The sequence below is a fragment of the Mustela putorius genome, unplaced genomic scaffold (genome assembly GCF_011764305.1).
Source record: "Mustela putorius furo isolate JIRA1106 unplaced genomic scaffold, ASM1176430v1.1 tig00000056_pilon_pilon_pilon, whole genome shotgun sequence".
NCBI classification, from domain to species: Eukaryota; Metazoa; Chordata; class Mammalia; order Carnivora; family Mustelidae; genus Mustela; species Mustela putorius.
The window spans coordinates 8,106,221-8,121,549 of record NW_025421263.1 but is presented as its reverse complement, the minus strand read 5'-3'; the positions used below and the strand labels follow the sequence as shown (position 1 = coordinate 8,121,549).

The window sequence follows — 15,329 nt, the reverse complement described above, 5'->3', positions numbered from 1 at the left end:
TCCCAGCTCAGCAAGGGGTCTAGATGCTCAAGACTCTGACTCCCTCATCCATTCCCCCTCCTCCACCCCATACTCTTTCTCTAAAATAAATAAATAAATCTAAAAAACCCCAAACAAACCCTCATTTATTGAGCATCCACTATGTGCTGGTCACTGTTATTAGTGCACTGAATAAAGCAAAGAGCAAAACCAAATTCTTGTCCTCGTGGAGTTTAATCCTAATGGGAGGAGATGGATGAAATGAGTGAATAAACCATTAGAATATTACCAAGTGCTAAAGAACATACCACTTCTTTCCAAAATTAGGCTTTATCCAGAGGTGAGTCTATGTTCACATAAATAGGTAAGATGTTTACACATATTCCCAGAAGGGAAAAGTGGACTATAATACAGTTTTATCAGGAAACAAAACTCTCCCTTTTGGATGTTCGGCTTAGGGCCTTTGCCTAACCTCTATCACTTACACTTTTTTTTTTTCTTTTTTTTGCAACTTGTAACAAAATGGCAGCAATAGCACGGTCACCATGGATTAGCTAACACCTAACACTTTGTGTTAGGCACTGTGCTAGCAATTTGCATCTTTAATTCCCCAAACCACCCACCAAGGTAAGCATTTTTATTCCTACTTTCCAGACAAACTGTGTGTCAGAGAAGCAGTCACACACCCGTTAGTGGCAGACCTGAGGCTGGAATGGAGAAGACCGTCTCCAAAGCCCTTCTACACTATCACCGCAGAGTGATGAAGCACATGCAAAAACACTGAAAAGGACCGGGGCTGCAACCTCAGTACGCGGGAACAGAGGAAGCGCAGGATAGAAAACCGCGGGGAACGCGCGGGGGTTCGAGCACGGAGAGATACCTTCTGGAGGCGGGGCCGGAAGTCGGGCCGCGGTTCCGGACCTCACGCCGGAAGTGGCTCGTCAGCGCCGCCGACAGATCCTCATCTAGAAAGGCGCTGTCGGGTTGAGCTGCCGGCGGTCCACGAGGTTCTCTGAGTTCGCTCCCTAGCGCCTCTGCAATTCAAAATGTCGCACCCATCCCCGAAAACTAAGCCTTCCAACCCCTGTAACCCCAGAGTCTTCTTTGACGTGGACATCGGAGGGGAGCGAGGTGAGCGGAAACTGATACTTGCGGAATGGCCCCGAGGAAGCTTCCCGGGATTCGGGGATTCCGACGGTCGTGTGCGGTTCGGGCCAGGGGCTGCTCTGTGGTGCCGAGGGGATCGCCGCACAGACTGGACTGCGGGAACCAATCCAGGCTTCCGAGGCTGGGTCGAGCCAGCGCCCTTGTACCAATGCCATCGGTCCTACGGAAGTTTCTGGAAAGAATTTCTGGTTTCGGGATTGTGGCGGCCCTTACGTTTGTCTCTCCTGATTGGGTTGTACCTCCTCGCCACCTTGCACGATCAGGCAGGCATAAAATAAGATTATTTTATGTTTGCAGTGGGACGTTGAGAAAACTGATAGGCGTTTGTTGGGTTCTAGTCACGCCGTGCCCTATGCCACGCGAGATACGTCAGCAGTTGCCAGAGTGTTCGTAAATTAAAGCAACTTTTGCGCGTTGATTTGTCTTATCACCAATTTTTAACTTAGCGGTCCCGTCAGATTAGCGTTTTCTGTGTTTTGGCATTGGGGGAAAATGAGCTCTGGGTAGCGATGTGGTTGCCTAGGCTATGTCAGCACTTCGGGAGCGCCAGAGGTCTTGTGAATTAGCATATTGCTTTGTAACTGAAATACTCGTTCTAGAACGGGTTAGAATTGTTAGCTGGGCTGTGTGAACGCGTGCAGACGGACACAGCAGGGTTCAGAGACCCCGTGGCTGATTATGGACACACACATGCATTTATATACACATTTATTTTGTTTTGAAATTAATGCGAGGTTTATTTTTAACCTGCCTTAGGAGTTGTCTGAAATGGGAACTTTTTCGTCTTTTGCTTCAGCCGCCACGTTAGGGAAATTGCAAAGAACACAAAAGCTACAGCTATACCCCAAACTCAGCCAAACCGAGCCACTCAAAGGATATTTGGTATTCTCCTATTGGTTTTTTGGTGGTTGGAATTTCTGAGTACAAGTAGAAGAAATTACTCAGAATTAAAAACCATTTGCATTTCATGGTGTCCCATATATGGTGCTAATCTGGCTTTGCATTTATGATCTTTTGTTACGATGTAGAAAAATAATTGTTTCAAATTCATCTAGTTACATGACACTTAACATTAGACCAATTTTGAATATTAGAAAAATGACCAAACAAGAGAACTTGGTATCTCAGTCACTATACTTTTACCAATCGTCCTTTTGCATTTGCTTATGGTTGCTTGTTTTACATACTGATATGTTTTCGTTTTTTCTTTTAGTTGGTCGAATTGTCTTAGAATTGTTTGCAGATATTGTACCCAAAACCGCAGAAAATTTTCGTGCGCTGTGTACAGGAGAAAAAGGCATTGGACCCACCACTGGGAAACCTCTCCATTTCAAAGGATGCCCTTTCCATCGAAGTATGTGTAAATTTTTTAATCTGATTGTTCTAAATCTGTACTACCAATTAGAGAAGAAAATACTAAGTAAAGAGAAGTAAAGAGTGGAAGTTAAAAATGACTGTTAGTTTTAGGAGAATGCTCTGACATCTGAGACAACAGCTCAGTTTCATAAAGGTTGGGCTGTGAACAGTGCAATTATGAGAGGGTAGGTACTAAGGTTTACTTACAGAGAAATGGACTACCTAGCTTTACCAGTGCTCTAGCTCTTCACTCCTTTGGGATTAGATTGAGGAAAAAAGGGTGTGCAATGATAAAAAAGCAGACTTTAGATAGTTTGCCTGGTGGCAAAAAAGTTATAACTACCACTTTTGCAGGATTGCTTGGGAATGCTTGTAGCTGATTAAAAATTCAGTGTCTTGTTGTGATACTTAATTAAAAGATGACTTCTCATAATGCTTATCACACCTTGTAATCATACCTTTGTTTAGTGATTATTTGATGCTTCCCCTAATAGACTGTAGGTTCCATGAATTCAAGAACTGTATCTTTTCACCATCTTATGTTCAGCATGTAGTATAGTTACTGAGTGGATACTCAATAAATATTTGTTTAATGAATGAATAAGTTAAAATATAATCATGAGTAGTTCATTTATTAAAAGAAACTTTAGAAAAAACTAATATTGATTTTAAAATGTTTAAACTGTTGATTTATATTCATGTTTAATGAAGTACTAAAATATACTAATATAGTGTTTAGAAGAGTTGACACAGCAGGCCTGAGACTGCTGTCCTTGAAAAGGTTTGCTTGCAGCATGGCCATTAGCTGGAGTTAGGAACTTGGCACTGGAACCATTCCCTGAATCATAAAGATGGTTTACTGTGCCTGGATTATTTGTATAAGCACTTTGATTTATGCTGAACACCTGCTTTCCTTTTGGGAGCCTGGAATTTTGGTACATGCTGGGTGGAGAGTAACTGGATGATCCACCTTGAAAAACCTTGGGTTTACCTTGGTAACAACATTGTGCATATGTTGTAGCATTTTTTGTGCTGGGGAAAGAATGTACTCTCTGACCTTTCATGGGAGGGAGAGAGTATAAGGAAGCACATGGATTTCTCCAGACTCTTGTATCTTTTCCTTTTATCAACTAGCTGTGTATCCTTATTTTATTGCTGTAATACAACCAAATGCTGAGTCTCATGAATCCTAGGAAATTTCTGAACATTAGTGTTGTCTTGGGAACCTTTGACACCAAGTGATAATACTTGCTGAAGTACTCCCATTGTGGTACAACAATCTACTGGGAAAAATTGGTCTTATTTAATAGACATCAATGAGTCACACATGTCTAGCCATATGCACAATGAAAAACAGTTGCTGTACTTGAGGAATCAGTGTTGCCTGGAAGAGACAGATCATTATGATATATTTATAAAGTGGAGATAAAGTCAAGATACTGTGGGAGAAAAATTTAAAAGATCCACCCTCAGAGTCTCAGTGACAGTTATATAGGGGAGGTACCATTTGAACTAATTCTTGGAGTATTAGTGAGTGATTAGTCAGTAAAAGTAGTTTGGATCCAGGCTATGAAAAGTCTCTTAAGAGTTTGGAGTTATGGGGGTGGGTGAGGAAAGAGAGGAGAGTTATAGGACTAGAGTCATGTTTTAGGAAGATTTTTTCTTACCACATGTTCATTAGTTAACATTGCTATAGTCATCTATATTTTAGTTTCTAATAGTTATTTTCCTTTTTTGTAGTTATTAAGAAATTTATGATTCAGGGTGGAGACTTCTCAAATCAAAATGGGACAGGTGGAGAAAGTATTTATGGTGAAAAATTTGAAGATGAAAATTTCTATTACAAGGTAAAGTAGACAAAAGTGAATGTTTATTGATCATAACAAAGGTTGTTATATGTCTGGGATACTGGTTGGATTAAGATAACCAGTAAATGTCTCAGGTTTGCATAGATTCTCCTTTTCTTGTAAAAGATATCTTATTTGTGAATCTGCTCTTTAACATACAAAAATTTCATCCACTAATTTTATTTGGCAAAAATACTCTTTAACATACAAAAATTTCATCCACTAATTTTATTTGGCAAAAATACGGTGGTCATTTTTATTTGGCAAAAAGTACTTACTTCAGCAAGTACTCATTAAAGCCAATGAGTTTTTATGAGTGACCACCATATAGCAAAATTGTTTCCAGGAAAAGTGTTCTCATTATCAGAAGGATGGTAACTTGTGCATTTTTATGCTTGAATTTGAAGAGCAACAAAACCATCGCTAATAACCAGGATGTCAGGGGATTTGCAAAATAGCGGATATGGTTAATGTCTAAGCTCCTAAAGGACATTAATGGAGCCTGTGCCTTCTTATCTTTATTGTCTCAAGATATAATTGGGCATATTGCATCATTCAAGTTATAAAAATGGACAGGTAAGTACAAAAGTGAAGTAATATCTTTGGAAATAAGGAATATGTGCAAGGTAATTGGGATAATTTGAAAAGAAAATGTTTCAGTCTTTTCAACAGTATTTATTGACTGCAGCTATTATGTATTTAGTACTGTCACTGGCACTAAGGAGCTTACAGAAGTGAACAGCTTGATAACAAGGAATTTATGATATTACAGGGAAGGCAAGATTAAAACACATGGGATAACTGGAGAATGATAATGTGTAAATAAATGCTAAATTGAGACTCTCTGTATATACCATAGGAGAAAGGTATTATTTATATGTTCCAGATTATTAGGGAAGATATTGAAGAGGAATGGGTACTGAAATTGGGCCTTGCAGGGTGGCCAAGATTTGGTTAGACAGGAACTAAAACATAGATTCCAGTTTGAATAAGGGACATAGGTAATAAAGACAAAGGCAATAGGAGGCTGAGGAAATGAAGTTAATATTCTCTTGGATACTGTGGGGAAAGCACCAAACTTTTGGAAAGGAAAAAGGGAAGCTGCCTCTGAAGGGGGAAAACTAAGATTATGTGATTAGCTTTGATCAAAAGAAAGGGGATTCTGTTGAAAAGACACATAGTTTTTGTCTTCTGCAAACTTGGTAGCCCTGAAAACTGAATTTTTTAGGTTGCAAGGGTACAAGGCATTTTCAGTGGGAAGATTAACATGAGCGTACAATGCATGACCCAACAAAGAATAATTTAGAAAGCCTAAGGATAAAAGTGGAAAGACAAAGAGATCTAGTTTCACAGCACTATAAACAGATTGATGCCAGATAGAAATTTGATATCAAGATGTATGTAGCAGTTTCTTTAGGTCATTCTCTGAAGAATGGTTCTCTGAAGATTCACCTGGGATGAAAGCCATAATATTTGGATTCCTTTGAGATTAGGAAAGTACCTAATGAATGTCCTACCTAAATTGACTATCCCATTAGTGTTCCCAGTTTATTATGCGTAAAGGAAGAATCATAACGTAGGCCCATAAAAATGGGAAGACTATTGAGTTCCTTTCAGAAAAGAGAACATTCATCATAAAGAGCAAAGTATAATCATTACAATTCCTTAATGCAGCATCTTAAAGTTGAGATAGAAGTATGTTCTCAAAATGGCCAATTTAGAAATCTAAATTATTTCTGTTCTTTATTTGGTTTCATGGTTTTTTTAAGTCTAAAAAGTGATTGAGTACCCCATGTTTGTGAATTAAAGGTTGCGGTTTATATAAAAACAACAACAACAACAACAACAACACTACATTGTTTGCTCTAAATGGTATTATAGCCCGTCCTAGTTTTATATGAATGGTCAGTAAAAGAGCAGTTCAGACTAGGACCTCTAACCTTGGTTTTCTTGCACTGATTTGTATTTCTACAGCATGATCAGGAAGGTTTATTGAGCATGGCAAATGCAGGCTGCAATACAAATGGTTCTCAGTTCTTCATCACAACAGTCCCAACTCCTCACTTGGATGGGAAACATGTGGTATTTGGCCAAGTAATTAAAGGAATGGGTGTGGCAAGGATACTGGAAAATGTAGAAGTGAAAGGTGAAAAGCCTGCCAAAGTAAGTAAAAAATTTCAGTGAAATACACTTATTACCTTAATTACTGTCTTAAAGAGATGTAAGTAGAGGGATCAGATGATTATTAGCTGGGAAGATGTTAGGATGACTTCTGGCACAGAAGCCTGGACCTTCCTTCAACTTTATCTTGGAACTTTTCTACAGTGAGAAAGATAAGGTTAGGGTAGTTTAAAAGGACAATTTTATTATTCCCACTTCAATTTTGGTGATTTTTTTGGGTAGGTTTCTTAACTCTTCTATACCTGTTTTACGGATAGGAAACCAAGAGTCCTTTTCAGACTCCGCTGTTTAATTGATGGTTTGGCCTTGATCTTGTTATTTAAATGTTCTGGGCATGTTTCCTCATCTTGTCAAAATTTCTTAGGGTTTAGACGAGATTATATAACTCTAAAGAACCTTGTGTTCTAAATGTGAAATCATAGTGGCCACAGTACTACCTAACCTAATTAGCAGGGCTGTGAGTGGGAATTGGAAATTGAAATACCTGCAGGAGATAGGCTGTCACCACTGTGTGAAAGAAATAGTGGAATTGAAAGGACATGCCTCACCTAAAGAAAATTACATAGAGAATGATAATATTTTCAACTTTCTTGAAAACTGAACTGCTGAATAGCTATAAAACCCCTTCCTAAAATAGTGTCATAATATTACTTGGAGTGAACATAAAGGGCAATATCAAGGGCATTTTTGTAATTTGAGCAGATAGATGAGACTTCTGTCAGTCTCATTTGAGAAGTGATTTGGACAGTGTTGTGCATGACTTAAAGCTGTATAGATTATAAACCCAGATTGCTTGTTTTTAATATCATTAATATGGTAGTACACCTCTACAATTTAGGATTATTTTTACAGTTGTGCGTTATTGCAGAATGCGGAGAATTGAAGGAAGGGGATGATTGGGGGATATACCCAAAAGATGGCTCTGGTGACAGTCATCCAGACTTCCCTGAGGATGCAGATATAGATTTAAAAGATGTAAGTATTTTCAGATTAGTCTTATTTTAATTATTAAAATTAGTACTAAAATTTTGAACTACTCATAAATCAATCTAAATGATAGAACCTAGCAACTAAAAGGAATTTTAGCAACTAAATTTTAGCAACTAAAATGCAACATATTTGTATTTTTTTATACAGGTAAATAAAATTTTACTAATAGCTGAAGATGTAAAAAATATTGGAAATACTTTTTTCAAATCTCAGAACTGGGAAATGGCCATTAAAAAATATACAAAAGTTTTAAGGTAATAAAATATTTTTAATAAATTAATTCTAAGAGCTTGTAAATTTAATTATAAACTGAAATTCAGAGTTGTTTATTGTCGTTTTGGCAAAATTGCTTTGCAAAATAATAACCAAGTGTGTTGAAATAGCTTCATTCCTTTGTTTCCTCTAGCTTCTTATTTTGAAAAATTTGAAGATACAGGAAAGTTGAAAGAATCATATATGAATACATCCATACCTTTACCTCTTTTCACTAATTTTTAACTCTTGCTATATTTGTTTTTGTAGAATCATTTTGAAAGGTTACTTTATCCCCAAGTAGTTGAGCAGGTAATTCCTAAGAAACTAAAACAGTGCTTCTACATAACCTTTTTTTATTTTTAGTATGTGTGCTGCCGAAGCGAGCACACTTCTACATAACCTTGATATAATTGAAACACCCTGAAAATAACATTGATACAATAATATATCATCTAATATGTAATCCATATTCAAATTTCCCCAATTATTTAAAAAAAAAAATTTTTTTTTTTAGTCCAGAGTCCATTATATCATTTTGGTTTTATGTCTCTAGTCTGTTATCTTTAGTAGTCTCTACATCAGGTTTTTTTATTCATAGGTATCTGTGGAGTCTTAAGTCAGTTGTCTTATTGAATACCATCTATGTTTATTTGATTACTTCCTCAAGATTAGTTTGTTAAATATTTTGGCAAGAGGACTTAAATCTGTGGTGAATATTTCCTGTGATATCACATCCTGAAGGCACACGTCAGTTTGGCCTATTTTGAGTTTTGGCACTTGGTTAAAGAGGTGTCAGCCAGACACTTGTGTCATAAAGTTACCTTTTCCCTTTTGTAAATAATAAGTACTTTGTGAGATGATCCTGTGAGACTGTGAATATCCAGTTCCTAACCTTTCATTCGGTGGGTTTTAGCATCATTGAAGATACTTCAATTACTATACTGGTCGCAGAACTGATTTTCTAATTTTATCATTCATTCTACAGTTCTTATCTTGCATTCTAATGTTTAAAAGCGCCTCCTCCCTCTCCTTATTCCTTTTTATTTATTTATTTAAAAGGTTTATTTATTTATTTGACAGACAGAGATCACATGTAGGCAGAGAGGCAGGCAGAGAGAGAGGAGGGAAAGCAGGTTCCGTGATGAGCAGAGAACCTGATGCGGGGCTCGATCCCAGGACCCTGAGATCATGACCTGAGCCGAAGGCAAAGGCTTTAACCCCCTGAGCCACCCAGGCGCCCTCCTTATTCCTTTTTAGTATTATTATATTACCTGTGGATTTTTTTTAGGTCACCCTGTTATATCATTCTCTTTGATGTTCAAAGGGTTCCAGATTTGTCCAGTGGAAGCCTCCTTTCCTATATCCTTTGGACATGTTCCTATTAGTCTGTGAGCACTTGCTTGCTTTCTGGCACAAGGTGTTTCAGGTTCATCTTTTACTTAACTTTGTTTCCAGATCTGGTATTAGCAGTTTCTCCAAGGAGCCCCCGTTCTGTTTATAGGGAGATGGATTTTAGAAACCAGATTCTGAGGGCCAGGTGTGCCCATCATTTCTGGGCCCTTTTCTGTGGGTAGTGCCAGTTGCCTCATTCAGTTCCTTTTCCTAAGGTGAGAGTCTTGGCCCAAACATACTTAGGTTGGAAAGTACATAATGGAGACCTGAGCTTTAAAAATTGGAAAGTGTTAGTAGTGCATAATTATCTTTAGATTTGGAGAATGCTGTTCAATAGCTTTCTTTGAACACTTTGTGAAAAAACTGAAACAAATATTTATTTTCTTAAGAAAAATAAGATTGTGATCATTAAGAATATTAATATTAGCATTTGATGAGTTTTTTATATCAGAAATGACATAACATTTTTTGACATAGTTGAAGGAGCAGAGTATGTTCTATGTGGCATTACATGCTACCTTTATTAATGTATTCTCCAGGTATGTGGAAGGTTCAAAGGCTGTTATTGAGCAAGCAGATAGATCGAAGCTACAACCTATAGCTTTAAGCTGTGTGCTGAATATTGGTGCTTGTAAACTGAAGATGTCAAATTGGCAGGGAGCAATCGACAGTTGTTTGGAGGTAAGTCTCTTTTGACGTCAGTTTTTGAAGGAGTGGAATTATGATACATCAACTTGAACAAAAGCAATTTTATGTATATTAATATATTTTATTACAGAGGACCAAATGAGACTTGATGAAGCATAATTAAAACTCATATTATCTCTATTTTGGACCTTCAGTTCTTCCTGTTAATTTATTTAGCTGATAACATTATGTAACTTTTAATAATCTATGAAGATACTTTTCATCAGAGCACATGTATCAGCTCCTTTGTTCATTGAACATACTGAGCACCTGTTGCATGTAAGGCATTGGAATATGGTTGCAGAGCCTGTCAGACTTGGTGTTTTTGTTTGACTTCTGTCACTAACTTTGTGATCTTGGTTAAGTCCTGATTTTAGAGTCTTAACATCTTTATTTTAAATGAAAATAACAAAGATTATATAACATATGTAAACCAATTAGCACAGGTGTTGGGTACATGTTAAGCACCTAATAGAGATGAGGTGCTTTAATTAAAAGACTCATACTCTTAAGGAACTTTTTATTTGGCTGATGAGGGAGTATGTTTTAATTTAGGGTCATCAGGACTTGTACAGGAGAATGGATACTGCTGGAACACACCGAGATCATCTGTCTTTATGGGGACATCCAGGAATACTAATTGATGAAACTACATAGGTGGCAGCATTACCTCCTTAAATAGAACAATTATGACACTCTCCCTATTGCACAGTTGAAAAATTTTCAAACTAAACTATATATTTAGAAAGATCATCTCCAGTAATTTTTATGTATATTGCTCATTAAGCTATGCCCAGAGCAAGTAGAAATAAAATAAGATCTGGGGCATTTAGTTGGTTCGGTTGGTAGACCATGTGACTCTTCCATCTTGAGGTTGTAAGTTCTAGCCCCTTGTTGGGTGTCAAGATTACTTAAAATTAAAAAAAAAAAAATCCTAATTTGGTTAGATAGGTAGAGTAAGGGATAAAAGTACATTTAGAAGAGAGCATATAACAGAGGAAAAAACTTATCCAAGGAAAAGATGGGTCTTCACTCTGGATTTCTTTCATTTTTTTAAAGTAGGCTGCACACCCAGTGTGGGGCTCGAACTCATGACCCCGAGATCAAGAGTAGCATAGTCTCGACCAAATCAGCCTTGTGCCCCAACTCTGGATTTCTTTTTGACCTTTGTGAACTAGATAATACACCTTTTTCAGTAAAATCTTAGTATTGTCCTTTAGAAGATGTGAAGTAAAATTATTTCTAAAATGTTTATTTCAAAGGACAGACCTGTTCAACTTTACTCACACTCCTAAAAAAAACCCTGTAGGTTTCAAGTAAAAGAGTGTAACAAATTTTTTATTCATAATAGTATTCTCTTAGCATTTAGGATCTAATCAGGAGATAGAAACTATAGAATAATTTGAAAAGAGAAACTTTAATATAAAATAAGAGGGGATTAGAATAATGAAGGGAATGGCTAATGAAGAAAATTCTAAAGAATACGGGAAAGCAGATACATACATCTCCTATATATGGAGCAGTCACTTCCCCTTGTGGAACCCACAAGGAAGAGGCTCCTCTTGACAGCACCTAGGCTGAGAACCTGATGTCCTGATCCCTCTGGGGAGGGAGCGGCTGTGATTTACTAGATGGCAGAGAAGTTCATTGGCTGCCATGCTTATGGGACTACGCTATAGTGCTTGGGTAAGTTGCCTGTGTGAGCTGCTGTGTGCTGTTGACCAAGCTCAATGCTGAAGCCTTTGAGAAGTGCACTGCAACATGGAAGAGAAATAGCTTTTCTTGTCTGTATCCCTTTAGCGCCCTCTACTGACAAAATGTAACGTGCCTGCTGACAGAAGAAATTTACAGGGTCTATCTAGGTCCATTATCACAGAGCAGTAAAGGGTTGATTTGGAGTTGACCAGCAATAAACTGAAATTTAGTATATATATTTAATGATATTTAGGTAAAGATACTAATTTTACAATTTTTTGTAGGCTCTTGAATTAGACCCATCCAATACCAAAGCATTGTATCGTAGAGCTCAAGGATGGCAAGGATTAAAAGAATACGATCAAGCACTGGTAAAATTTTGTTCTACATTTTAATATTTTTAGATGACCACCTTCATAAATCATATATCTAATATTTCTTTAAATGTTTTTTTTTCAATTAAAGGCTGATCTTAAGAAAGCTCAGGAGATAGCACCAGAAGATAAAGGTAAGTTGGCAGTGTTTACGGTAAAAGTTCATTTTGTCTTGTTAGGAATATATCTTTATGAACCACTGTATTCTATGCCACTTAGATATTTGTTCAACAGATACTACATAATGACTCTTACTGGCACTGATCATACTGCTGTGAACAAATCTTGTTCCCTGCCCTCAAAAGAGCTTACATTCTAGTTTTTCTTTGGAATACTGATTTTCACATACCCAAATACTTTTCTGTCTTCTTATTTGAGATCTGGTTCCTATTACTGTAATGCCACCTGAAAGCACAGCGTTAAAAGCTACAGTATTTATCATGAATTTAATGTCTGGGACCATTCCTTAAGCTGAATGAAGCCATAGTACAAGTTTTCTAGTTACTGCATGTATATTTTAGGAAAGCTTTGCAAAGTTAGGACACAGATTAGTTTGTTTTTCAAATATGCCTGCTACAAATAGTGATACGAGCTCTAGATAATAAAATATATCTTCAATCTCTCACTGCTGAAGTGAAAGGCGAGGCACTTAATTGCCTTCTCTCATGGGGAGAGAGAAGGCAAATCTACATATAACTTAGACTTCTCTCAAATGGACAATCTTCTAAAATTGTTTCATGGTTTTTGTTTATGTGATTGTTTTGTCAGTAAAATATTCTGTTAATTGAGCTCAGTTACTGTACAGAGAAGAGTTGCATCAGTGGGGAGAATTATCATATTTAAAGACATTAGTTGTTGAGCATCCTAATTTTTTGGATATTTTGAGAAATAACCCCTATTATGTATTTATTTTACAGCTATCCAGGCAGAGTTGCTGAAAGTCAAACAAAAGATAAAGGCACAGAAAGATAAAGAGAAGGCAGCATATGCAAAAATGTTTGCCTAATAAGAAATTGTTTTTACTTAAATATGCATTGATTATTGTATAAAGGCAATAAGAAAATTTAAAGGTTTTTGTCTGTTATATATGATCCCTGATGTGTTTCCTTTGCTACTTCAGTTTTCCATTGTTTACAGTTTAGGAATACTGAAAAAAGCTCACTCTTAATAAAACAGTGTTACAAAATACAGTGAGGTTTGATTTTTTTAAAAAATGGCTGTCTGCATTAATCACAAAGAATGGGGTCCAGCTCTAAACTCCTAAAAACACATCTTGCTGAGTAAACAGATTAAAGCTTGTTTATATACTGTTTCCCTCAATTCTCTGATGTATTTCTATGTAGTTGGTTTTGCTGGTGTTTTGTACCTATGTACAGAAGGTACTCAGGGGTCGGTAAACTTTCTCCAGAAGCCAGATATTTTAGGCTTTGTGAATCATTATCATCTGTCATAACTACTCATTTCTGCAGTTATAGCCACAGACCATGTAAACCATTGGGCATCACTGTGTTCCAGTAAAACTATTCATGAGAAAAGTGGTGGGCTGGATGCTAACTTCTGGTCTAGACTCTGTATTTATATTTGGTAAGTCAAATCTACATTGAAGGGTAGTAGTGTATTTGCTGTTCGTACTGAATCTTTGAGTAATTGTAGAGGTAAAGCTATGTCATTTGTAAAGTTTTATGTAGGAGGAATATTCATAATTTTTTATGGGACAATTTTAGGTATAAGTATAAAATTTTTATTTCACTGGTGATTTTATGAACATTCTGATCAGTAATACGCAGTAAAATATTTTGACAGCTGTTGACTTCTAAACTTTAAAGTTAGCTTGTCATACATTTTAAAGAAACTATCAAACGTGACTGCAAATGCAATCAGTTGCAGTTTACATTCCATTGTAAGCAGGTCCTCCACCACCTTCGGGTACCACCCAGTTAATATTTTGACTTGGGTCTTTAATATCACATGTTTTACAGTGCACGCAGTTCTGAGCATTTATCTGTAACCGAAATCCATCACCTTGTTCTAAAGGTACAAATTCATAAACTCCTGCAAGGAAAAATAAATAATACTGTGAATTAGCTAACTATTTTAACTTTTAAAATTCAAAAGTAGAAACTGAAGTCCTGGAAACAGTAGCTACAGAAACCTTGAAGGTTTGTTTTCTGAATGTCTACCCACAAAGAATATTATGAAGATCTTGGTGTGAGCTATTGCTATTAGTGTAAATTAAATATGGATAAAAGCAGAAGATACATCAGTATTTGACTGAGTTAGTCTTATTAAACAAGGGAACAACTGAGCAATTTTTGGGTTCCAGCTTTATGTGTGTGTTAAAACTGAAAAGACAAATTAGATGCAGTCCTTACCCCTCAAAGAATTTACAAACCAGTGTAAGTTCAGATGATTTTAAGATGTCAAAAGGTCAAGGTCCCTGTGCTCAGAGTTTACATTCTAAATCTAGTCCCTGCAGAATATACTGATTTTCATATATCTGCCTACTATTCTGCCATATCATTTGAGATCTGGATCCTGTTATAATTCTAGTTGAAAGTTCACCTTAAAGGATACGGTATTCATGGTGAATTTAATTTCTGGGACCACTTTTTGAGCTGAATGTGGCTATACCCTAATATTTTAGTATTTGTGTAGGAGCAGATATGAGAAATGATTTAAGTCATGTAAACATGAAAAGAGATATTTGGTGTTCCATAATCCTTAGTCTGAAGTAGGATAGGGAAAGGCTTTTTTTTTTTTAACTTTATGACCCAGAGATCAAGACCTGAACTGAGATCAAGAATCAGCCACTGACTGAGCTACCCAGGCACCACAAGAAATGCATTGAGAAATGTCAACTGAATTAGGCTTACCAAAAATTCCCTATTATTTTAGCATTGCTAGAATAAAAATCATAAAAATGAGTTTTCTAATGGAAGCTGGATGTAGGGGGTCATTTGCAATTTTCATGCAATGGAAGGAGAAATTTCTTAAAATAATGGAAGCGTATTTCCAACATGGTGTAAACAAATACGTGTTTTTTAGGAATGGATGGAAATCACAATACTGACCTGCAGGGCAGAATCGCTGCTCTGGTCCATCATATATTGACAGATTTCTATTTACAGGAACACTGTCGTCCTTTAAGGTTAAATGTGCTGGCTGGTCGTGTTCATGATTAGTACCACTCAGAGCCACAGATGACAAAAGGTCAAAACTGATCTGTCCATCGGGTTTTGGATACTCGATAGGTGTGCAGTCCTTGGCTGGCTTGAGCTGATCAGAGTCTGAACCTTGAACAGTTTTGAGTAAGATTTTGAATAAAAATATGATCTTAATGTAAAAGTACTTTCTTAAACATTTTTATGAAAATGTGAAAATATTATACCAAAGAAGTAAGACTTTA

The 15,329-nt window shown here is 36.6% G+C and overlaps 2 protein-coding genes across 2 annotated transcripts in view; one reads left to right on the top strand and one right to left on the bottom strand.

The window, feature by feature from the left end:
* Positions 1 to 915: 915 nt before the first annotated feature.
* PPID (peptidylprolyl isomerase D) lies at positions 916 to 13,109 on the top strand. Its single transcript, XM_004777321.3, has 10 exons — positions 916 to 1,110; positions 2,360 to 2,500; positions 4,243 to 4,349; positions 6,324 to 6,512; positions 7,383 to 7,505; positions 7,668 to 7,774; positions 9,707 to 9,848; positions 11,834 to 11,920; positions 12,015 to 12,057; positions 12,841 to 13,109. The coding sequence occupies exons 1-10, from the start codon at positions 1,026 to 1,028 to the stop codon at positions 12,927 to 12,929; spliced, it is 1,113 nt and encodes a 370-aa protein (XP_004777378.1). The 5' UTR covers positions 916 to 1,025; the 3' UTR covers positions 12,930 to 13,109.
* A 532-nt stretch (positions 13,110 to 13,641) lies between these two features.
* ETFDH (electron transfer flavoprotein dehydrogenase) overlaps positions 13,642 to 15,329 on the bottom strand; it is a 29,077-nt gene continuing 27,389 nt past the window's right edge. Inside the window, exons 12-13 of the mRNA XM_045085957.1 lie at positions 14,995 to 15,216; positions 13,642 to 13,975 (exon numbers count right to left, since the gene is read on the bottom strand). Of these exons, the coding sequence (XP_044941892.1) occupies positions 13,812 to 13,975; positions 14,995 to 15,216 (386 nt within the window). The 3' untranslated portion in view covers positions 13,642 to 13,811. The remainder of the gene's footprint in view (positions 13,976 to 14,994; positions 15,217 to 15,329) is intronic.

Excerpts from the sequence above, each read along its gene's own strand:
- PPID (XM_004777321.3), top strand. The coding sequence starts at position 1,026 with ATGTCGCACCCATCCCCGAAAACTAAGCCTTCCAACCCCTGTAACCCC. Across the intron at positions 2,501-4,242 it reads AGGATGCCCTTTCCATCGAA|TTATTAAGAAATTTATGATT; the intron begins GTATGTGTAAAT and ends CCTTTTTTGTAG. Across the intron at positions 11,921-12,014 it reads AAGAATACGATCAAGCACTG|GCTGATCTTAAGAAAGCTCA; the intron begins GTAAAATTTTGT and ends TTTCAATTAAAG.